The sequence below is a fragment of the Leptonotus elevatus genome, chromosome 19, assembly GCF_054856555.1.
Source record: "Leptonotus elevatus isolate MCC_2025b chromosome 19, RoL_Lele_1.0, whole genome shotgun sequence".
Lineage (NCBI taxonomy): Eukaryota > Metazoa > Chordata > Actinopteri > Syngnathiformes > Syngnathidae > Leptonotus > Leptonotus elevatus.
Window position 1 is genome coordinate 10,338,263 of NC_141257.1, and position 24,093 is coordinate 10,362,355.

General features: G+C 39.3%; 2 protein-coding genes across 4 annotated transcripts in view; one reads left to right on the forward strand and one right to left on the reverse strand.

The window, feature by feature from the left end:
• The window catches only part of cdk6 (cyclin dependent kinase 6), a 30,780-nt gene extending 30,289 nt beyond the window's left edge, over positions 1-491 (reverse strand). The window contains exon 1 of the mRNA XM_086062642.1: positions 4-491. The gene's annotated coding sequence lies outside the window, so the exon portion shown is untranslated. The remainder of the gene's footprint in view (positions 1-3) is intronic.
• Positions 312-24,093, forward strand: hepacam2 (HEPACAM family member 2). Of its 3 annotated transcripts, XM_086062641.1 has the most exons (11): positions 312-910; positions 3,264-3,348; positions 6,836-6,946; positions 19,253-19,612; positions 19,697-19,984; positions 21,087-21,386; positions 22,641-22,766; positions 22,872-22,893; positions 22,978-23,012; positions 23,125-23,198; positions 23,284-24,093. In XM_086062641.1, exons 4-11 carry the CDS (start codon positions 19,333-19,335, stop codon positions 23,392-23,394), a joined length of 1,236 nt encoding a protein of 411 aa, XP_085918767.1. In that variant the 5' UTR covers positions 312-910; positions 3,264-3,348; positions 6,836-6,946; positions 19,253-19,332; the 3' UTR covers positions 23,395-24,093. The 3 variants fall into 3 exon arrangements, with proteins under 3 accessions (XP_085918767.1, XP_085918766.1, XP_085918765.1); XM_086062639.1 differs by lacking the exons at positions 312-910; positions 3,264-3,348; positions 6,836-6,946 and adding an exon at positions 14,643-14,849; XM_086062640.1 differs by lacking the exons at positions 312-910; positions 3,264-3,348; positions 6,836-6,946; positions 22,872-22,893 and adding an exon at positions 14,642-14,849.

A 24,093-nucleotide genomic window follows, 5' to 3' on the forward strand; every position in this document is an offset into this window, starting at 1 on the left:
TACCTCGTTTTATGTTGTCAACAATATGTCGCAACGTCGGCATGTCCGATAAAGTGAGGAGGCACTCGGGTCTCCGACAGAAAAATGGGTCGCTCAAACGCATCCCTGTCCACTGTCCTCCATGCGGGGGCCACACAGGTAGCTGTTGGACGGTGCATGCTCTAACCCCCCATCCCTCAAACTGCACTAACCCAGGCAGGGACACTCAAACGGGGGGAGGAGGAGGAGGCGGAGGAGGAGGAGGCGACGACGACGACGACGGTAGAGGCGGAGGGTTGTTCGAAAGTTACACACACACATACACACGCTGCCTACAACTGGGTGGGGGGGTCCGCAGGACAAAGGCAAACGCGTGATACAAGCCCTCCAAAGCCACGCTCCTCTTTAGATTCCCCCCTTTCTCTCCCTCTCTCGCCCCTTTTTTTCTTCCATATATCCCCCAAACAGGCCCATGCACCAGCAGCCTCGCTCGGCCGTGTGAGCTCCGTCTCCGCCTGGCTTTCCCACGCCGGCTGAATGTGGCCTGACCCCCTTCAGAGAGGTTTGACACGGAGCGGGGACATTTCCGCATTCCTCCCCGACTACAAAGGCTCACCGCCTCCTCTTTGCTCTCCCCTCGGCCTCCTCGGTGCTTTACCATTCATAGTGCTCCTCGCCGGCGGGTTTTGTCTCTCGTGTCAAACTCGGGAGCGCCGCAGGGGTCGGGGAGGGGAGAGTGGAGGTTTATTGGATGGACGGCCACACTATCTATCTCCCCTCGCAGCCATTGAGGAGCTCCCGCGGCAACAATGCGCCAGCGGGGGGTGCAATGTGGAGAGCTCAACCTGGATGGTCCCAAAGGGGTCAGGTTCAAGGCCCGGGGCTTGATCTGTGACATGGGGACTCTGCTCCGGTGGTCATTTGGACTACAGTAAGTGCTGCAACAGTAGCCAGAGCACACACAAACACGCACTGGTCCAAGTAGTCCTACACATTTACTTAAAACATTTACACTGTCTGTGAAGTATTGATGACAATTGACAGTTTGCTGTCAGGGCTGTCACCAGGGATTTGGGGGACCATGTAAAAAAAAAAAAAATGGCACACAGGTCCCCAGTGCTTCAATGCAAATTGTAAATGCTAGGGCCTAGAATCACAATATGTATAGGAGCTTAGCTGCCCTTCTGCTGTGACATTCTCTTTTTTACATTCATGATAACCCAAGATGAACACTCAATATATAAGGACAACAACTGAGATGATGTGTGTCAAGTAGTACAACTCAACAATTTTCTCCTTCCTAAAATGTGAAAGAAAAGCTGTTGGTATTGAATACTTTACAGGTTAACTATGGAAACAAATAGTTTTGAAATTAAATGAAAGATTCATCATCTATATTGTAGGCTTTTCCAACATTTTCCTCCTCATGCTGGACAAAGTTGAGACATGACAAGGCCTGATGTCAGATTATCTCAATGAAAGGCCAGCGACAAGCGTGTAAGGTGCATTATCATAACTGTATGGAAGCATTTACTGTATGAGAAGATAACCAAGACACATGAGGACAAACAAATCGCTTGATTGATTTCTTGTGCTGAGTTATTCTACACATAACTATTTCAATTCCCAACTTTTTAGGCACAGTTAATGAATTTGCCCTAAAAAAGAAGACACAAGCAAACAATGTGCCAATTACTGTAAATGTGGAAATTTACATGTTTTTGTCATCATTGTTTGTGTGAAATCCGCTTTGAAAGCCATCCCCCGGGTCGAATATATTAGCATGATTACTTCTTTTCTTCGGCTGCAAAACAATCCAATTATATTCGCTGTGTGTGGTAACGAGACCTTAAAACGTTTATGCAAACACATTCTGAAAGTGAGTGTTGGATATCACAACCCACATCAACTACCATGTCAGTGTTTGACAAAGTAATATATTTTGTATCAACTTTCCACAGTCTGTGTTTATCTTGTGAAAGGGAATCACTTTCTGGAGAAGAGAGAGGAACGAGGCAGCCGTTTGGCAGCACGCTGTCTTTATCTTCATCATTCATTTTTGAACGTGTGAAACTCTTAGAATTGGCAATTTCTTGTGAATGATATATCATGTCTGCCTTGTTTTAAGTGGACAGAACAAACCAAACCGCGCACTCGCAGCTAATCCAAAAAATGTGAACCAAATGTACATAAATGGCCACAGCAAGACTTGACAGAGGTTGCAATCTGAACGAAGGGAAAGTCATTTCAGTGAAGGTAAAAATGTGTATGGTCAGTCAAAATCCGTCATAAATCGAAAACATCCGCAGTTATGAATCACAATGCAAGTCGCTGCAAGGCCTCATCTGGCAAATCAGCCTGTGTTGTGAGAATCTGCCACTGGCGTCCCTCATGTGGAGGAATGTTGCTTGACAGAGCCACTCCTTTAGATTTTATATAAATGTAATTTTAAAAATGTGCTGAGTGCACATTTTCACATGGCAACATTGCATTAAGTAAAGTATCATTAGTTGCATGCTGGATTGCTGAGATATCCAATAAAGATTAAAACACGTATTAAAAAGGATTCCGATTTTTAAAAGTGCTTTGCAAATGTGCAGATAAAACAAGTCAAGCCAAATTTATTTGTTTAAAAAAAAGTGGCTTCGCGGGTACATATTTCACAAAAACTATTTAGGGGGAAAAAAAGAAAAACTATCTAAGGAGAACAAAAGGAAGAAACCTTGAGAAAGGATAACAGATGGACGGATCCCCTTTTCTATCCTTACAGCAACAGCTTCACTTCGATCATCGTTGCTTAAGTCCTTGATTATGATAAAAGGGGTGGAGGAGAGAAGGGAAGCGGCAATAAAACAGACAAAAATCCAAATGTCAGGACAAAGACTAATATACTAGGCAGCGGGAGAACTTGTTTTCAAGTACTTGGAACATCTTTCCCATTATTATTAAGATGAACTAGTACTTTGCAAAATAGATGAATGAACTCTGTCTCGATAAATCACGTGACGTTTACATGTGTAAACATCACGTGTCCCACGGCTCATCTGATGAACCTGGAGCATGTAAACAGCAGATCAGAATCGATCGCGTCACATGTAAACAGCTGGCTGTAAATCTTCATTCGGATCAATCGAAATGACAAAAAAAAGTCTCCATGTAAACTCGGTTACTAACCTACAAGTGAAAAACAGAGAACACATTTCTTCTGTGTTTGTAGCATTTTTTTTTTTTAAATGTTAGTCAGTTGTTTGATTGTATCCCTGTTTTTTGTTTTTTTTTGTCAGTGTGCGTGTGGCAGCTGCTCATCAGCTCAGCCAAGAGAGAATTACAAGCCTCCCATGGGGGACCAGAGAAGCCAACAAGGGGCAGGTGACTCGCAGTCGCTCCCAGATCTCCTTACACACACACGCACACACCAACGCGCACGCGCACACATGCATACAGACAACAGATGAGATTGATTGTGGGCCACTTAATGGGGTCGGCAACAGGTAGAGTGAAAAGTCTCTTAAGCAGACACCTGTCACATCTGAGTGAGGAATCTGATCACGTCACTGGTTGATAAGAATCACTTAAGATGGGATCTCATTTAATGCCGACATCTTAAATGCACGAAATCTGACATGATGCCAGCTGACCATCCGGGCTTGTATTGTGTCCCCCTCACTTGATTTCCTCTCTTCCGCTTTCTTGTCTCGTCCCGAGTGTGTGGCGCACGCAAAGCCCCGTCTCTCTTCTTCCCTTGTCCTTGTCCCTCTCTCCTCCCCAACACAGGCCCCCAGACACAAGCCTCTTTCTGTTGGGCCATCGCTATGACAACCAAGCCACTAGCTTGAGGAGGCGACATAAAAACCTGCTCTTTTGCGGGGGACACAGGAACACCTGCCGCCTCCAGAGATGGGGAGGGCCAGAGCTGGACACACACACATACAAATCCTTGTGGTCACTAAGGTCTCACACACATATTCGGTACTGTACATGCTCACAAAGTTAGACACAGAAGACATTAGATGTACAGTAAGACTTTACTTCCTTCTCCTAATGAGCTGGCAGCGCCTATTGAATGACATAATTGAAGTGAGTGGAATATGGCATCAACTAATTATCAGATATAGATCAGGTTGGTCAGGTTCAGACTTCATTCGGTGAAATAATTGTGGCGTGGTAGTTTTTCTTGTCTGTGGTTGAATACGTACAAATTGTGGTCAAACGAAGTATTTGGGGGACAGTGTAGTGGTGTCAAGTAGGTGTTTTACTTTTCAGCTGCAGGCTGCATCGCCATGGTAACCAATGTAGTAACACCAAATCCTTCTGGTTTTACCACTTGGTAATCGTGTTAGAAATGTCTCAGAACACTTACTGGCCACTTCATTAGGTACAACTAATGAATGAATGGTTTGATTGGTTGCCAAATAAATAAACAAAACATTGGTAATATCTCTCCGTACGACGTGCAGTTTTGAACCACTGCAAAATAAAAATGAAAATAGTAGGGGTGTCAAAATTAGTGCGTAAAGTTATTTTAACGCCACTGATTTTTTTTAACACACGATTAATGACCGCCCTTAGTTGGAAAGCCTGTACTGGGGGAATTCCAGTCGCAACGCAGCCGACACGTCCACGTCAAAATTTGGCAGCAATAAATTTAATAATTATGCATATATTAAGTCGAATGTTACAATTAAAAAAATTTGCAGAATTTCACAAGTTACTTCATGTTAAAGGTTAGAGAGCGCTTTATATGAAAAGAAAAATGCACAGAGCTGTCACTAACGTCTTACAAATGCAACTATGCCATCTAGTGGCAGAATAATGGCCAACACAAATCAATATCACACTCATTTTTTTACAGTACAGTACATATTTTTAATTTTAACTCAATTTTATGAATTATTATGACATTACTGCATCAATGACTAAAAGATGCAGGCATATTTCTATTAGTTGAACATTTTTTCCACTTTTATGTTAACAAGAGTATGAACATTTAGAAAAAAAATGTTATTGTACATTTAGAACAGATATAAAATTTGTGATTAATCATGAGTTACCTATTGAAGTCATGCAATTAGTTACGATTAAAAAGTTTAATCACTTGACACCCCTAAAAATAGTATTCAAAAAATGAACTCTAACAGTATAAATGAAAGCTAAGAATATACAACAGTCCAGCCCAACATTCATAATCATTTATCTCCTGTATGCACTCATTGTTGTCATAACAATAATCTCATTCAGTTTGGACAAATTTCTTGCTTGGTTATTAATGGGTTACTTAAACGGTGATTTACCCAGTTAGAGCAAACCCACTCTAAATGTTCTTCAGTCTGAATGTATACTGGGATTACTGAGAAAATCCAGATGTTCACAGAGGTTCAGTGTGGTCTTATGTATGCATGTGTGCCTAACGTTGTGGTTATAGTGTGTGTCTTTAATTATTTAAACAAAACCAGGATCCTGTCTAAGTAAGCAATGTGAACTCAGGAATAAATGATAATTACATCCTCTCCAGTTGAATACAAAGAGCAGATGTTAAATGTGTGTTTGGGTTTTTGTTAACTGTGAAAAAGGAATTAATTGCGCAGAGCTCATGTCATTCATTACTCAGTAGTCTAAACCTCCTGCATCCCCATTAACTCAATCAACAAGTGTCGGTTTAATAAGCCCAGGCTGCTGGCTGGCGTCCTCCTGTTCCAGGCGGAATATTCTGGAAGGACTGGCAAAAGAACCTCTTGGGCCTAGCTGCTGTTCATTAAGAGTATTAATGATTAACTGAGAATGCTATTGTCCCTTCGGGTCCAGCTGTCCTTCCTCTGCCTGATCCACTTCGATGCCTCTGGGCCACTGAACTCTATTCATGTGTTTAAGTGACAGCTGCTCGTCGCTTGTTCAATTACCTGCAGATGATAGAAGAGATTAGTTGTTTAGTGATTAATGAACGCGTTGACGTGAAATTCACAATCAATGTTTTAGCCTTGTTCTCTGTCACAATTTCTCTAAATTCAACAGGTACATTTATTTCTTAGAAAAATTATCGATATGACATTTTAGGGACTGGTTAATTAATTCAGGGGATATAAATAAAATAAATGCTTTAGTCATGGTAGATCTGGCTTAAAGGCTAGCATGCTACCATAATTTGTTGTAATTTGTTTTGGTGACTATTAGTGTTTGACTCCCGATATTTTTAAGATATTGCTTATGATCGCTTGAGTTTTAGGCCGCTTAGATTAATGGCACATACATAAACATTCTCTCTGGGTGACGTAAAGGTTAGCACATTGTAGAGCTAACGTTAGCTAACAGGCTATCCATTACTTTGTGCTCAAAGAGAACCTGTCAAAACACAATACATTTTTGCCATTGTTTCAATTCAGGTCAACAATAGTCATCATTTATCTGCCACCCAGAAGTACCTTATTGTTTCCAAACATTCGGAAATGTCCCTTTGAGAATTTACTTGGTTGTCTGGAATCTGGTATGCCTGCTCATCCATCAAGTGTGAAATTTTACAACCACATAAATCTTTTGTTACCTGAAAAGCCTTGAATGGTTTATGAAATGGGATTATTTCAACATGACAATACATAGGATGAGCACGTTGGCAAAAACATGTTACTGTCATGTTACTATTAAGATATTTGAAAGCTAACTGAAACTGCGATGACTCCTTTTAAGGAAATTTTCATCCATTATATCAACCATATGTCATAGTCAATCAACCAATGGGTCAACATTGCTTGTTTTATTTTCTATTACATCAGATGCTTGTGGCCTTTACATTCAAAACAAAGAATACCTCTGTCTTGTGATATCGCGGTGCGATATCCTTATCCACTCATCTCTTTTCTTACAGGAACTATGGTATCTCTTATCAGTGCAGTGTGCTGTGGGAACCGCTAAGACACATGTGGGCAGACCTTCAGCCTTGGAAAGGGGGTTGTGGAAAACTGGGCATTACACTGACGTGAGTAGACTGCCTGCACACTTGTCCTCCAGTATTTGCACATGAGCCCCCAGAGGTTCATGTTGAGTGATGAAAACCTGTAACGTGTTCCATGAGTTCCTTAAAGCGTGTGTTTTTTTTGTGTGTGTCTGACTTCTATAGTAATCTGAAAAGCATGCAGGCCGGTTGTGCTATACTTGAAAGTGGGCGAGTAAGATTAATGCCCCCTTTTGCCTCTTACTGGTGGCAAGTACAGTGTTGTTTTCCCTTATCCCGTGTTTTACGATGGTGTGAAGCATAAAGGACAAGCACAGACCTGAGCAAAGGGAGGACTGATTTTCAGCCTGTGATGGCAGTGTGTCTTAGCAGCCAGTTTATTGCAGGAGTGAACATAGAGGTGGCTGTGTCCATTCAACTCTTTATGCATGCACGTGCAACCAGCCACACAAACACATGCCCTCAGACACCAGTCGAGGTTTGTGGCATTTGCACTGAGGTAAACATCAAATTTTTCAAATGTGTGTGTTGGATGAAAGGCATTTTGCGTTTCTCAGTCTGCAGGGAAATTAAAGAGTCCATGCTGCGATGGAATAAATGTTCACTTTCATTTCTATGCCCGTGGTAAATGTTAACTAAGACATTCTACACCAGCGCGACTGGAGTTGACAAATTTCACATTTAAAGGCTTTGCTGTTAACTCATTTGCTCCACATTTCGCACAATAAGAGATTGAGTGCTACACCTGCTCTATGTGAGAACATTTGTTTTTGCACTTTCTTCATAGAACCTCCAAGCCAAAGTGAGTGAGCGGCGACTCGAAAACATTTACTTGGTGCCAATTACTGTTAAAGTGGAAGCCAACCGTAAGCAACCTGTTTTCTGAAGCTGCGTTGGGATTTGTTGTTACCTGAGACCTGAGCAACATTGATGTCATCTTCAGTCGACAGCAAGTAGCAAAATGGCCGCCTTCTGATATGGATAAAAAAACTGCTGGATTTTGCTGCACAAATCATATTCCACTAATGCAATATTAACCAGAAGAGAATACCATATTTAGACTAGTGGGGCTGCATAGAACATATTATTGACAAAAAATTTTTTATAGGCCTATACAATAATATGTTCTCACTAGCCTTAACACAGTTTTCTGATTAATATTGCATTTGTGGACAGTTTTTATCCATCTTAGGGTGTGGCCATTTTGTTACTTGCTGTCAACCGAAAATTACATCACACCTGCTCAGGGCTCAGGTAGCAACCAATCATGGCTCAGCTTCAGAATACAGGTGAGCTGTGATTGGCCGTTGAACCCGGAGCAACTATGCGATTTTAAGTTGACAGCAAGTGACAAAATGGCCGCCCCCTGTGAATAGGAAAAACTGGTGGTTTTTGCTGCTTAGTTCCACAAGCGCACTATTTAACTCATTCACTCACAGCCATTTTCAAAGCAACCCCCTTCGCTCCCGGCTGGTTTACTGGATTTTGACGGATTTTGCAAGGCCCACAGAATATTGTGTTCTATTGCTCTAAAAACACGGAATCCACCAAAAGAAAGATTAGAGTCTCTTCCTTCATTAGGAAAAAAAAGTATATTTGAATCTGTTTCCGTTTTGCAGGAATTAGCATTAGAATATAGCTAAGTTCCTTCATTATTCACAAGCTTTTTGCAACATAACCCTGGTTGATCTTGTATACTCTGCTTCCACCTGCTGGCCGCTTTTTTTTTTGCAACAACTCCCATTGCTTTAAGCGACCTCTTCAGGTCCAAGGCTGCATCAAAGCCTTCTGTATGCTCTAGCACAGAGGTGGGCAATCTCGGTCCTCGAGGGCCGGAGTCCTGCAGGTTTTGGAGGTTTCTCGCTTCCAACACAAGCTGATTCCAATCAACAGGATCGTTATCAGGCTTATGCAGAGCTTCCTGATGAGCTGATCATATATCAGCTGTGTTGGAGAAGGGCAACATGCAAAACCTGCAGGACTGCGGCCCTCGATGCCCACCTCTGCTCTAGCATAACAAAATGTGTTTTTGGGAGCATGGCAATATTGAAAATAGAATGTTTTTATACGTTTTTGGGAGCAAATGAGTTAATCAGTGTTTATCTATTCTATCGTAAAGAACATTTTGGAATTGACATCCCCTTTGAGAGTCACGCGTGCTTCATCGACTTGGCTTTTAATAGACAATAAAAATTATATTTTCAAGCGCATGTTTGACTGGTGACAGAAGAGGATCTGGGTTACAGACAGCAGGATCTGACATTGGCTTACTTCCTGTCATTGACTGCGGGTCACATGATGAGTGCGTGGGCGCTACCGCGCTAGATAATGGAATGCGTTAAAAGGGTTAGGCTCCTTCCACCAGACAATGTCACATGCACACAAACACACGAAACCAGCTGGGTGCATGTGTGTGTTGTATTCAAGAAAGAAGTGAAACTAAGTAACATCTGCATTTGTTCTTACATTCACTGCATGTTGACACACACTTCAAACTTCCAGATTGTTATGAATGAAGTTCAGTTCCTGTCAGGCACTCGGTTCAAGAGAGCAAAGGAGCCGCCTCCTCTGAGAGAGATACAAAGGTTCAATGGCGCGGCGGTCAACAAAGTGTCATTCCTGTGCAAACTTAAGTGCATAGCATGTACATGAACCCCCCCCCCCCACACACACACACACACACACACGCTGCACAACATGTGCATCCAGCATTCCCAGTTTCCTTCTGTTATAAATCTTAGCGTGTGAATAGAACTTTGCCATCCAATCAAATCACTCACATACCATGCAAATATCCCCACCCCTTTTCTTTGCTGCCTAGCTACTTCTGTTATTAAATCCCTTTCAAGCAGAGGGTAACATTTGTGCACGGGAAGCCAAAAAGCATTTTAAGTTGTAATCAGAAGTGTGACATCCGCTCATCAACAACACTTCCAGTTTTCGTTGAAGAGTGACTGATAGAGTGCCTGTGAGGTGTTTGGAAATGCGCTCGTCCTTTCAGGCGGAATCAAAGTCCATTTGTTAAAAATATACAGCTGTATTTATCTTCTATATACCACTTGTCAGAGAGAGAAAGATATGCGAGTCTGTATAACAGTGGGCCAATGACACCCCATGTGGCCCCACTGTAATGACTGCACCACATACAGACACATACACGTGCCAATGGTGTGGCCTTGATGTGGGCTGCTGTGCTGTGTCTGCTTTGAGTGGCTGCAGATGGAGGCCAAAGGCTTCCAGTGAGCAGGAATGACGGCGAGAGAGAATGAGCCACAAAAGAGAAAAAGGTTTGAGCTGCTAGCTGCTAGCTGCTAGCTGCTACGGGTTGAACGACTAAAGATTTGTAGTTGCCGACTATATGCGATGGAAGCTGAGTCGAATCAATTCATACATTAAGATAGAAAACCATCAAAGTATGTAGAAATGATTTCATGATTAAAAAAAAAAAAGTTCTTACCCACATATTATTAGACATGGAGCGTTACTTCATAACGCTGCCCTCGTTCTTTGTTGAATAACCGGAGCTAGCATGGCTAGCCTGTATTGTCATCCAAAACCAGCTTATTTTCTTGGACCAGTGTTCATTTTGACGAGAAATTTTATTTATTTATTTAGTAAAGATGTAGTTGTAATTTAGTAATCTGATTGTATTTTAGTTTTAATTCAATTTTAGTCGATGTTTTCCTTCAGCATATATTTCATATATTTATTTTATACCTATTTGTAACTGTAGTTTAACACGCAAGACACATTTAGCACAACGGTGTCTTTAGTAAACTTCCGCCGTCTTCAAATTTTGTAACTTTTCACCTAATAATACATTGCCTGAGATTAATCATACAGCTGCACAGTGAATGTAAACATTTTGTGAATTTTTGTCATTTAGTTTTTGTTTGTTTGTCATTGACGTATTTGTCAGTCAATTTTAGTTATTGTCATCGTCTCAATGAATGGCTTGTCTGAAAAAAAAAATTTTGCGATGAAAAATATGACGAAAAATTTTCATTGAGGAAATTATCACTGTCTCGTGTAAATGTATAGAGACTCAAAACCTGATTAGCGGTTAGTCAACAGCATAGCATAAAAGTATAAAAAAAATATTGACTCATTATTGCCTAGTCAGCTCGTCGGTTTAACCCCTATTAGCCACTAGCGAAACATTGGATTATTTAGATAGTTTTAAAAGCTTGAATGGCACACCAGCATTCAATAATTCGAGAGTTCAATAAAATTGACCTTTCAGGAGAAATTTCCTGGTTTAACTTTTTTCTTCTGTTGGTTTATTGTATGATATTGGATATAAATGTTCAATACATTTTTAGAGACTGATACCAGTAATGGTATTCACTCTTGAGTGCTCACAGATACCGATACCACTAGTACTTACATGTAATTTTAATTACCACAATTACAGCGACGCACATGATGATTCACTTGTGTCAAATGGCTGCAGTGTAGCACCAAACTACTAGCAAGGAAGGTTTTTTCGTTGTCAGATACTACTTTGCCTTAAGTATCAGTGACTGGTATCAATATCCTCCACGAGTACCCGATACCTTGATATAATTCCGGGATCTGCCTGATGACGATATGTAGTTTCTGTACTCGCCCATCCCTAACATTTGGATATATGCTGACTGGCTAAAACATAAAGTACACATGAACAAACATTGAACCGAGTGAGTGCTAGCCACTAATTAGTCCACGCTACTTATTCTATAAATGATGCGACTGAAAATAAGTGAGTACCTTGACCTTATGTGCTTGGCCCAAGCACCGCCATGCCGCAAAGTTGTGGAAATTGGTTTGGATGCGTTTACAAAACCCCTTTAATAAACAAATAGTGCTTCTTATGAAGACTGAGGGAATTAAATGTGTCACTCACGCACGACAAAGAAAACATTGTACCACAAACATAAAGACATGACAGGATGATGAGAATGAAGATGAAGAGCATGATGCAGTCCAGTCAAGTGGAGCGGTGGCGAAATGTGGCTGCAGAAATGGAAAAAGTGACATTTTCAAGTGCTGCAAGAGGGCCCCCATTTGAGGTTGTGTCGCGTGTGCGTGACTCAGCTTTGGCGCCCTGGTTCTTGGAGAGTGGTCACGCCAGGTCACGTTGTGTTACATCTGATAAAATGCACAAGAGTTGTGTTAGTCGATTTTGGGTGTATCGATGAGAGTCATAGAAGAATTGAGTGGTTGTTTCAGTCTTAAGATATGGAAACACCAAAGGCGATTATTTCAACACTATATGATATTGACTGATATACTGGGATTGTTCTGTTTCTTAGGCTGGCACCAAGTCAAAAAGGTCACATAATTAGGTTCCATTTGTGTTTCTCAAAATCCTTCCTTTTTGTTGAATAAGAACTGAACATACTGCACATGTCACATTGCATGTACCTGGTGTACATGTTGTTGCTTATACAAACAACACTGTAAAGATGAATCTTCAGCTGTCTTATAGTCAACGGGATGAGTCCTTCTGATAGGTTCAACTAAGGACTCAAGTAAAAAAAAACCTGACTTGGATCATGTATCTTTATAACATCTTGAAATTAGCTGAAAAAAATGACAAATAACCTCAAGAATATCTGGTGACATTATTGAGTTTTTTACAGTCACATGATGCCAAAACAAAACAAAAAAAGCAAGTAGAGAACGTCCACTACATGCCTTTTAGCAGTTATATCTAGTCTCAAGGCATCACCAGATCAGGAAATGATAAACAATATTTATTTCCCAATCTATTGTTTTAGATGCTGAACCTATTCAGAGCAGTAAACACTGAAGTCACAATTTGGAAAAAAACAAACAAACCTTACTTCAGTTTACCTCATCGCCAATTGGCTTGGGAAGTGGTGCCATAAAAGCATGTTAAACGGTGTTGAATAAACTAACACTGAAGTGCTGCAATGGTGATTTGGTGACTTTTTGCACATGATGCGAGTGATGCAATGACCCCATCTATTGGTTAAATTGCAACTCGCAGTTAAAAACAGAACAATTAAGCCACGAATAGCTTTCAACAGTTTGATTTTATGCTTGTACTTGATCAAATACACAAATAATATCAGAAAACATTTGAAAAATACATAAAGTAAAGCCACATAAAGTAATACTGTAGATATTGCTTGAATAGGGTGAGGTACGGTTTTCCAGATTCCCTTATGAGGTAAACAATATGATAGACGTTCAGTAGACATTTCATTAGGTACACATGCAAATTTGAATCAAAAGCATAAAATTGCGACTGAAATTACTATTGCGCCACTATGAATTATTATTATTATTATTATTATTATTATTATTATTATTATCAACAGACATGTTTATGGAATTTACTAGGCCCACTGAATTGTATTGAACCTCTAAAGTCAAATACCCACAGTATGGTAAAATTGACTTCACAAAATCTCGAAATGTCATCTATGCGTCAGAGAGAAAAAAACTGAATTGGTGTTCGAGGGTGAGATGTTTTGATTGTATAGTACCGTGTGACCCGACCTCGGATGATGGGAAGAAAATGGAAAAAGTTCAACTTTACAAGCCCATGTGTGGACGGGATTTTCACTGGCTTGGCCATTTTAGAGTGCCTCGTTGTAGCGGCGTGGAAAAGAACTGTGATGACCTGGTTGGTTATATTTCAGCAGTTATATTTACATGGCTATCAAAGATGCTAGGAAAAGTAGCATTCCTTTTTGCATGTTATAGACATGCTATTTGATTGACAAATTGCAGTTGAGTGGGGCGTGGTTTTAACGAATTCAGCGGGCATGCCCACAGCGTTTGAGAGCAGAGAAAATAGCATGATGTTTTGATGATTTTTAAAGTCTCATTTTATATACTTGCCAATTTTTTTATTTTTTTTATTTAATTTAATTTTTTATTTTTTTATCATTTAAATGTGGCAGTCTTATTTGTAGCGTCAAATTTAGAAGACATGTTTATTTTCATTTTATAGGGACTTTAAAAATGTCAAGATGCTATTGTTTAGTCAATAAAGGATTTATGATGACCTGCAAAGTAAAACTAACACACAAAAAAACCCCTCAACAACCTGTTATACTGTTGAAATATGTGTAACTGTACCATATTGTTAGTATTCCTACATTTCTGAGCGTACTGTGCAAGTGTGCGTGTTATCTGAACCCACACTCCTGATTGTTCGTTTTCTCTCCATGGTGCCATCACCAAATGAGGCGTTCATTTACACTGCCAACAATGGCTTAATTCATTAGATACGTGCCAAGTGTCATCACATATTCAATCACCATGCTACCCGTCACAAATGACAACATACATCGTCTCCTTTTTTTCTTTCTGTCTTGATATTTTTCACTTCCTTTAGGGTGTTGTCAAGTCACATAAACAGCACTGTAATTGAGCCCTGCCATTAAAAATAAAAATATCATATAACAACGTGACCACTTTATAGTCTGTAACGAAACCAAATTTCATCACTTAAAAACTTGCCGTCTAACTGCCCCCCCCCCCCCCCCCCCTGTATTTCCCCTACACACCTCAAGGGCATGACATAGATTCAGCTTCCATTCTGGTGACTGAACTATTCATTTACACATTCATGTCTCAGATTCTCCTGACGAAATAAAACCCTCAGCCTTGGGGCAGGACTATTTGTGCGTGTGCGGCCCATACTGTCCTGTCACTCAACCAGGTAGACCTCTTCTTCTTCCCCACACCTGATGTCACATGGGAGGGGCCTTGTTGCCGAAACTAGCTCCTCTCATTTCCCTGGCAAATATAGTCACCACAACCAGTCACACTTCTCTCCTCCCTCCTCTGTCACCACTCTACCACATCTCTTCCTTCATCCCTCATTCCTCACAAGTCCCAAGAGGATAAGATGCCATGGAGGCCACGAGGGGAATGGTACTTTGCTTGTTTCTGGTCCTCGTAACAGGTGAGCGCTGCTGATGGGATGATGTGATTGATGTAGAACATGTCAGAAATGATATTTTTTTCAATGTTAAGTGCGAGGAATTGGTATTCAAGTTACACTCACCTGAATGCAGTTTTGCTACTTTTTTTTATTTTTAAATAAAGTTTAGCTAAAAATCGAAATTCATGTATGACATTAAAAATATTAGAAAATTCTGAGCTAAAAGTCACTGAAAAGTGCTTCCTCTCACCTCTTGCCACCAGGAAAATTCTACTTAATTCCTTAGGTGGTATGGTATTCTACTCTTAAGTATCAAGATCACTTTCCAATAATAATAATAATAAAAAAAATGATAAAAACTACAGTCAAAGGAAAAAAAAGTAGGACTTATTTTATCTAGTTTATTGACACATGATTTTCATAATCCTCACTGTGTAACTTTGCCTTTTGAACATTGCCGTCTCGCAATCATTTTAAAAAGTCAGTGGAAAGAAGAAGTGTAGCACCACTGCACTATGACTCATTTCAAACCTTATGCAAACATATCTAAAAAATTTAAACGCCCCCAGATTTAAAATGAGGGAAAACATCTACATCCTTAAGGAGATGTTTTTTTGTCTTATCTCTGTGCAAGGTGGTAGGTACACTTGCATTTCGACACGCACCGGCTGACTTTATTTAGTGTCCAAACAGCTTACATGGTTGTGAAGGTGATAAGAGGCAGGTGTGTGTACGTATGGGCCGTCACTTGCAATTGTTTGAAAGTACATGTGCGCCCCTCATTACCTTGTATGTATGTGGTACACTCTCCACCATCACTGCAGCAGCGTATGACCACAACAATGACCACTTTGTTTGGGGACAACAGTTAAGCAGCGGGCTCGGCACACTTCTCCTCATTTGGTCTTTTCATTGTGTCCCAGCTGGTGTAAACGAAGGCGCACGCCTGCTTGTGACAACGCGCACACACGCAAACTTGCCTGCAGGCCTGGGAGAGTGCAAAGGGTGTGGGTGCTGCATCTATTATTTAGTACATAACGGCCAGCAGAGTAGTTAAGCCAGTGCGATAAGCAGCGTGGAAACATGGTGTAACATAGGAGGAAATGGCATTTGGTCAGAAAGGAGGTGTGCATGTGTGTAAAACATACTTTACTTACATTTCACAGCATATTACATTTTTGAGTTAATTACTACGGGACATCGCTGAAGTCAGGGGAGTCCAAATGTAAGATGAACGTAAGGGGTCCTTCAGAATTCTTTACCTTTAATTTATTAAACAAGGTAATACTAATCTTCCAAGCAACGTCATATTGTTTATAAATTGTGGTTATTAAAAAACAATTATAAGCACATTTTGGGGTGGGTGAAAAGATCCACCCTTGTATTATGATGATCTCCAAAATGAGAACCAAAACAAGTAAGTTGTAATAAATTGACATCAAAAGTGGAACTTGACAAGGAGCAGAAAGTAGAGGAAACCATTTTAGCCTTTTGTTACTATTAAGCGAACAAATAGAAAAAATGACATTTTTGTTTCTTGTATCCAGAATGAATTTTGGAGCTGTCGGAAATCAAACCAAATTTTAGTTGTTGCTCCTTACTATAAGCGCACCAACCTGATCTGATTAGATTTGTAAGACAGATAAACTGAACATGCAAATAGGATTTTCCATGTCAAATTGAAACTCCTGCCATTTGCATCAGAAATGAAAAATGATGACCTCTTCCCTTCTAGTAACCCATTTTGTTTATTCTAGAATTGACAGATGTAATGATTTTACCAAAATATATTTATGCATGCGAACATGAGCTTGATGACAAGGTGGACAATGATAATGTGGACATTTTTGGCTAATGTTAGCCAGTAAGGACCTTCACTTCACAACTTTATTCAGTTAGAAAGCCGACTCATTATGTTCTATGCAGCCACACCAGTCAAAACATGGCATTCTGATTAATATTGCATTTTGGAATATGAATAACGCAACAAAATCCACCTGTTTTCACCCATCTCGTTTGGCGGCCATTTTGCCACTTGCTGTAGACTGAAAATGACATCACGGTTGTTCAGGTAACAACCAATCACGGCGAAGCTTGCCTATGTGACCAAACTCAGAAAACAGAACGTGATTGGTTGTTACCTGAGCCCTGAGCAACTATGATGTCATTATTCAGTCAAGTGGCAAAATGGCCGCCCCCTAACAGGTGTTTTTTGCTACTTAGTTCATATTCCACAAACACAATATTAATCAGAATGCTGTGTTTACACTAGCTGGGGCGCATAGAACATTGTAAAGAACATTTTTGTGTTGACTTCTCCTTTAACCTCAACAACATCAAACCACACACACAATTCAATGAATATCATTTTGAATATCACACCACACACGCACGCACACACACACATATATGTTACTCAAGTGATCTTATTCAACTATTCAACTATTGTATTTAGCTGATGAAAACAAAAAAATACAAATGTGTGGAAGTGCTTAACATAAACATGTTTAATAAATACGTTTACAAATTTTTTTTGCATTCAACTACATATCTCTGTAGAACTAAGACAATGAGCGATTTTTAAATGTAAATGTTTTTTTTTTTTTTTTTTTTTACTTTGGAGAGGAATGAGAACAGGGAAAAGGATAGTTCGAAGATCCCAATGTGAGCAAACAGTGAGAGTCTTTTTTACAAGTTAGTGCCTCACAGTACCACCACCCCCTCACATGCTGCTCTCAGCCTGGCGTCCAAACAGAAACAAAAAAACGACTTTTTTCCACTTTCCCAACTTACGAGACGAAAAATGTGCGGGGAAAGCAATCAGCAGTTGCGAAGAGTCTCCTGCCAAGAGACACCAGCCAGCTCAAATGAATTATTAATGGTGCTTATGTAACACAATAAAGGATAGGAAAAAACCCAGCAGAACTAATAATCAACTCATATTTATTGTGCTGAACTCAGAGTATATGCACGGTTAGAAACATCAGTTGTTGATGTGATGTGTTGCTAAGCGTTGGGTTACCTGCAGACAAGCTTCCCTGGCGACAGCGAGGTGCTACAAATCAACAGTTATCCAGCGACTTTAGACAGCCGGCGTGTTTGTTTTGTACGGCGTTAGGTTGAAAGACAGGTCTTGCCCTCGTCAGACAACAATGGCAGCGGTGAGCTATGTCAATATTAACTCATTACAGTTTGAGGATCTGGACAACTTGGAGAAAAGGATGCAGGTAGTCTGAATAACCTTTGAGACCAAGAGGCCCAATAAATGCTTTAACATGAGCAATTCACACTCTCTGGACTTATTGTTATGCATTCCGGAACAATTCAATGATATTGAGATCTGAATTGAAAAGTTTTCTTTTACAAAGGTCATATTGTTCAGCTCTGATTAACATTGTTAAAGAAGGACTGTACAGTAGTGCAGAACTATATGTCGATACAGTTGCTTTGTTGCTTCTCGTCAACTGGAAATGCTAATTCCGGTTAAGAGATGCCATGTCCAGTTTTTCAAAATTACATTAATCCGTTTTATATATCAGCTTTTCTCATTCGGGTCACGTTACCTGGAGCCTGGCCCCAGCTGACTTTTGGGTGGGTTAGAGTTCATCAATGCAATTTGATATCACAATGTAGTAACATGCTTGACTAACACAGATAGATAAATAAATAGAATAATATAGAATAATACATTTTGCGCAATTGTAGGATGGAATGCAGTCAAATACCAGTCAATTGAAGCGGCTCCCCTCATTCTCTTTAAAATCAGGGTGGTAGTACAGTCCCAACTCAACATATTTTTTTGTTGTTATTTCAGAGTTGACTTGGACTCTTTGGCATTTGAACTTGCCATTGGACTCGCTTAACATTTATATCAATTTCACCGAGCCATCTGATTGGTTAACCGGGTCACGAGCACCAAAGCACAGTCTTTTGCTTTCAGTCTTGTTTTTTCCCTTCACATTTCACGACCTTGCTGTTCCGTGGAATTTTTTTAGCGCAATGTTGCTGGCTTTCTTTTTTTTTTAACAGTAGTGTACTTCATTTTTAAGTCTACAAAGCTTTGCAATCTAAGAGTATTTAAACAAAATAAAAATGTGAGAAAATGTTCATATCTGTCTAAAATAAGTGTATAAGTGTGTGGTGGGGGGCTTTACAGCCTATTATTTAAAAAAAGAAAACATAAAGATGACTTTTTTTTTGTAGATTTTACATATTTTTGGAAACGTAACCCCAGTGATAAATGACACTGTATTGTCTAATAATCTGATATTATTTATGTAGTAAAGATTCATTTACTGTTTGTGTTTGCTAAAAAATAAATAAAAATAAAAAAAACAGGGGAAGAAGGAAAAATTCATAATCATTCAGCCCTACGCTTTCTTTTGTACTAAAATCATACACTTCTTCTTCTTTGCCACTCACAGCTGTCAGCGCAAAGTTCATCCATGTTTCTTCATCCACCCGCCACGGCATCGAGGGCAAGTCCCTACGTCTGCCCGTTGAGATGTACTTCCAACTCGACGAGGCGGAGATCCAGGGAACGTGGTCCCACACCACAATGAGTGGCATCAGGACCACTCTGGTGACATTTACCAAAGAGTCCACCATCACTGACATGATGTACCGCAACCACATCTTATTCAAAGAGCCCAATATGTCTTTGTTGATATGGAAACTAAACCAGCGAGATGAGGGAGATTATCACCTCAACCTTAATATAGAGTTTCTTAACAAGTCGGGGCAGGTTTTCAAAGAGGAGAGAATAGTGCGCGTCACTGTGGATGGTGAGTCAACACTTGTTTGATGCTTTCATTCATGTCACTTGTTGGAGCAATCTCTAAATGCACGCCTTTGTATTTGCGTCTTAGTTCCTGTGTCCACGCCAGTATTTGAGAAGAGCCCATCTTACGCCGTAGTCGAGGACAAGGCCAACGTTACATGGACATGTTCGGTGGAGAGGGGAACACGAGTTGTGTTTCAGTGGTACAGAGACAATATCCTTGTGGGTGTCAATGATAGATATCATTTTTCTAAGGACAAATCCACGCTGCTGATCAGTCCTGTGAAAAAGGAGGACAAGGGAAGTTACCGCTGCGTGGCTAGCAACCCTGTTAGCCAGGAGAGATGCAGAAAGGCCGAGGAGCTCACTGTTTACTGTGAGTGGAACATCAGTCACTTCCGTGGCCCTCATTTTGGGAGTAATGTCGACTGGAAATTGATGTAAATGCTGTATCGCACAGTCCAATGCTCATTGGAACTTATTCAGATGAACTGGTACAGTATTTGCATTTGAAAGTTTAAAGATAGGGGGCAGCACGGTTGACGATCAGTTAGCACATCTGCCTCACAGTTTGGTTCGGGTTCAATCGCCTTGCTGAGCGGAATATGCATATTCTCTCCTTGTTAGATAGATAGATAGATAGATTAGACGGCTTACCTGCTTTCTGGGTTTGGTCAAGTGACGTTCGCAAGCCTGAGCCCTTATGCACTGTGATGTCATTTTCTGTCAACAGCAAGTGGCAAAATGGCCGCCCCCTGAGATAGATAAAAAAAAAAGGTGGCTTTTTCTGCTTAATTCATATTCAACAAACGCAATATTAATCACAATGCTTTGTTTAGGCTGGCGGGGGCGCGTGGAACGTAGAGTATCATTCTAAAAATAAAAATAATTGTAGCTTGACTTCCCCTCTAAAAAGCCTTTTTTGTTTACGCTCCTTTAACAACACAATAGAGTCACAAGGCTGAGATCACATAGAAAACAGAAGTCTTCTCAAGTTCAAAGAGAAGTTCTTGCAGCCTGAAATGTCAACATTTTTTAGGCAGACACAGGTGACAGCACATTTTTTTTATTTTTATAACTGCTACTTTTCATAAAAAGAAAATGATTTTGTCCAATAATTTGGTAGTTTGTGTTTGAGGTCGGGTTTAGAGTTTCTCATATTAGTGGAAGTCAAACCAAATCTGGTTCTATTTTCTAGTAAATTTTGAAATATTTCAAATCACATTTTCCTCCACTGGATTAATGTAAAGGCTCAAACTATCACCATTAAAAACCCTTTATAGAATCATTTTAACACTCCTAATTGTACGTCCTATTTACCCATATTTAGCCTCCATTTGATACAATTAATCTTTATGTAGTTGACAATAAATTAATTTTAGAAAATTAGCAGAAAATTATCTTTTCCCATCTCACAAAACATTTACAGTAATTTCCAGTTCTCTTGTTTTCCCTGACCAATTTTCTGTCCTCCCCAGATGGCCCGTACAACTTAGAGGTGAACTCGGACCAAGGCCTCCGCACAGGCGAGGTGTTCACCATCAACCCTGGAGAACTGGTCTTCTTCTACTGCCAGGCTGATTCCAACCCCCCCAACAGCTACGTGTGGATCTCCAAGCAGCGCAACACGACGCAGGTCATCACCGAGGGCCCCCGGTTGGAGGTTCTCTCCTACAGACTGGCCCAGGCTGAGGAGTACCTGTGCCGTGCCTTCAACAATGTGACGCAAAAGCAAGACGAGACCCAGTTTACCTTGGTGGTCGCCAGCCTGGGAACAGGTGGGTGGAAAATGGCAGAACGCAAAAGATGAGAATCACGTGAGATTAAGATACTGTATGTTTCAGCATATTAATTAGATAAGGTTTAATTACATGTAGTACTACCGATTCTGTGCTCAGCAGGCAAGTGAAATTTGATTATGACTACCATGAAACATGAACAGTGCATTTTTTTTTTAAATCTCTGTTGCTAGGTTCCACTGCCTGGAGTTTGTATTAAAGTTCAGCATGTGGGAAAGTAAACAGAGCATAACAGCTGCTTTATTTGTTGACAAGGTTTTATAGCATGTCGGGATTCAGTGTGCCGAATGGAACATAGATATGTTGTCACGGTGATGTAGAGAAAAGGCTCAGCGATGGCTCCTGCTGATTACTGGTTAGGGTTTAACTAGTCTACAAAAGCCATGGTGACTTATTTTATTTTATTTTATTTTTGTATCATTATTTATTATCAACGACTCACAATGACTAATATATATATATATATATATATACGTTTATATTTATTTACATTTGGACTGCGTTAGCTACTCTGTAAGCACTTTGGAACTATTGGAAGGACACACAATAAACAAAATAAATAAATACAAGAGAAAATAAAAACAGACATAAAAATATAATTCACATTTTAAATACAAAAAATAAATATAAACATAAATTTAAATTTTTATATATTTATTTTTTGTATTTAAAATTTGAATCATATTTTATGTCCATTTTTATTTTCACTTTTATTTATTTATTTATTTTGTGTTTATTGTGTGTCCTTCCAATAGTTCCAAAGTGCTTACAGATTAGCTAACGCAGTCCAAATGTAAATAAATATAAACGTAAATTATTATTTAATTTTTTATTTAAGTTTATATGTATTTTTTTTTAATTGAAATTTGAATTATATTTTTATGTCCGTTTTTATTTTCTCTTGTATTTATTTATTTATTTATTTTGTGTTTATTGTGTGTCCTTCCAATAGTTTCAAAGTGCTTACAGATTAGCTAACGCAGTCCAAATGTAAATAAATATAAACGTAAATTCTTATTTTTTTTTTTTATTTAAGTTTAATTTTTTTAATTTAATTTAAAATTTGAATTTTATTTTTATGTTCGTTTTTATTTTCACTTGTATTTATTTATTTTGTGTTTATTGTGTGTCCTTCCAATAGTTCCAAAGTGCTTACAGATTAGCAAACGCAGTCCAAATGCAGTATAAACGTAAATCCTCCAACAAATATATCCCTCTTGTGTTCATTTGCAGGAAAAGAGAAGCACACCCAAGATAATAATTCTGTATCCCCACTGGCTGTTATAACGGTGTGTTCTTTGTTCATCATCGGCGGCATGCTGCTGGTCTTTTTTAGGAAAGCCTGTCACCCAAAGAGAGGTTAGAATATCTTTTCTGCTACTCATTTACGGCACATCATTCTACATTTTCGCTAATGCTTTCTCACATATTTATTTTTCCATTCATTCCGTTCATCCTATGCAGTGCTCATGAGAATTTATAAAAAGTAAGAAGGCAAACAAACCACTCAAATGTTGTTCAGATGCAAATTCTTTATAATATTTCCACTGACAAGTACTGTTTTTGGCAGACCCATCTCTGATCAGGAACGACCGCATCTGTCAGGTAAGACTTGGCTTCTACCACAACTTTTATGTCCAAATGAGTATTAGCTTTTCTGTATATGATACAACATATGAACAAAGACTTACTTTTAATAGAATATGTTCATTAACAGGCCATGAGGATGCAACTGAAGACTTTGGTATCTATGAATTTGTCTCCATACCTGGGAAAATGGAATCCGCACAGGTATATTTTTAACTACACATAGATTTGACCCAAAAATCCCAGCAAGAGCTGTTAAATGGATGTTTTTCTCTCAACTGTCCTGCAGGCATCATGCAGATCTCTGGCTCGCCTGGAGTCAGTACAGGATATGCACACCACAATCTATGATGTGATCAGACATGTTCCTGAAACCCCTGGGCAGAGTTTGCTCAAGTGACTTTTAAGTCCTTAACTTTAAAAAAAAAGAAGCTATTTGTGTATGTTTTTAGACTCTTGTCAAAGCCCAAGGCACTGCTTTTAGTGACTCACTGTTTACACAAAAGCTGATAGAGACTTGTGCGAGTACACAATCGTATTGTGCACTGCAGTCGTCCACAGTCGAGGACAGATCATGTATTTGATTAAGGTAATTTTATTGTAATCACTCAATACAAGATGAAGATGCGTGAGGTGATTTCCTGAACCGGATTTTCTTGCATTCTACAGGAAACGTGTGTAAGAGGGAAAATGTTTGTGTGAGAGATAAAATATTAATATTGAAAATGTTATGATAAAAAAATTTTTTTGTTATTTAATGTTGTTTCCAAAAGATAGTGAGTTTTATGAGACTAGGGTTTTATTGAGTATTTTTGTAAACTGGGTAGTGAAATTAAAAACTGTAAATATTGTACATAGATTATACTGAGATTGAAATTCCAAAATGATTTTATTATGCTTTATTATAATTATGATGTTTTCTTCAGATCTATTTATGCCCATTTGAAACCCTTAACCCTGTTTCTATAAATGTAGAATTTGTCTGCATCGATAAAGATGAATGCTTAATGAGGAAAATTTTTATTATTGTTATTTTTTAATTAATGTACAGTTTGTATTTCCAACTTTGTTTTTTATTTGAATAAAGATGACTATTTGA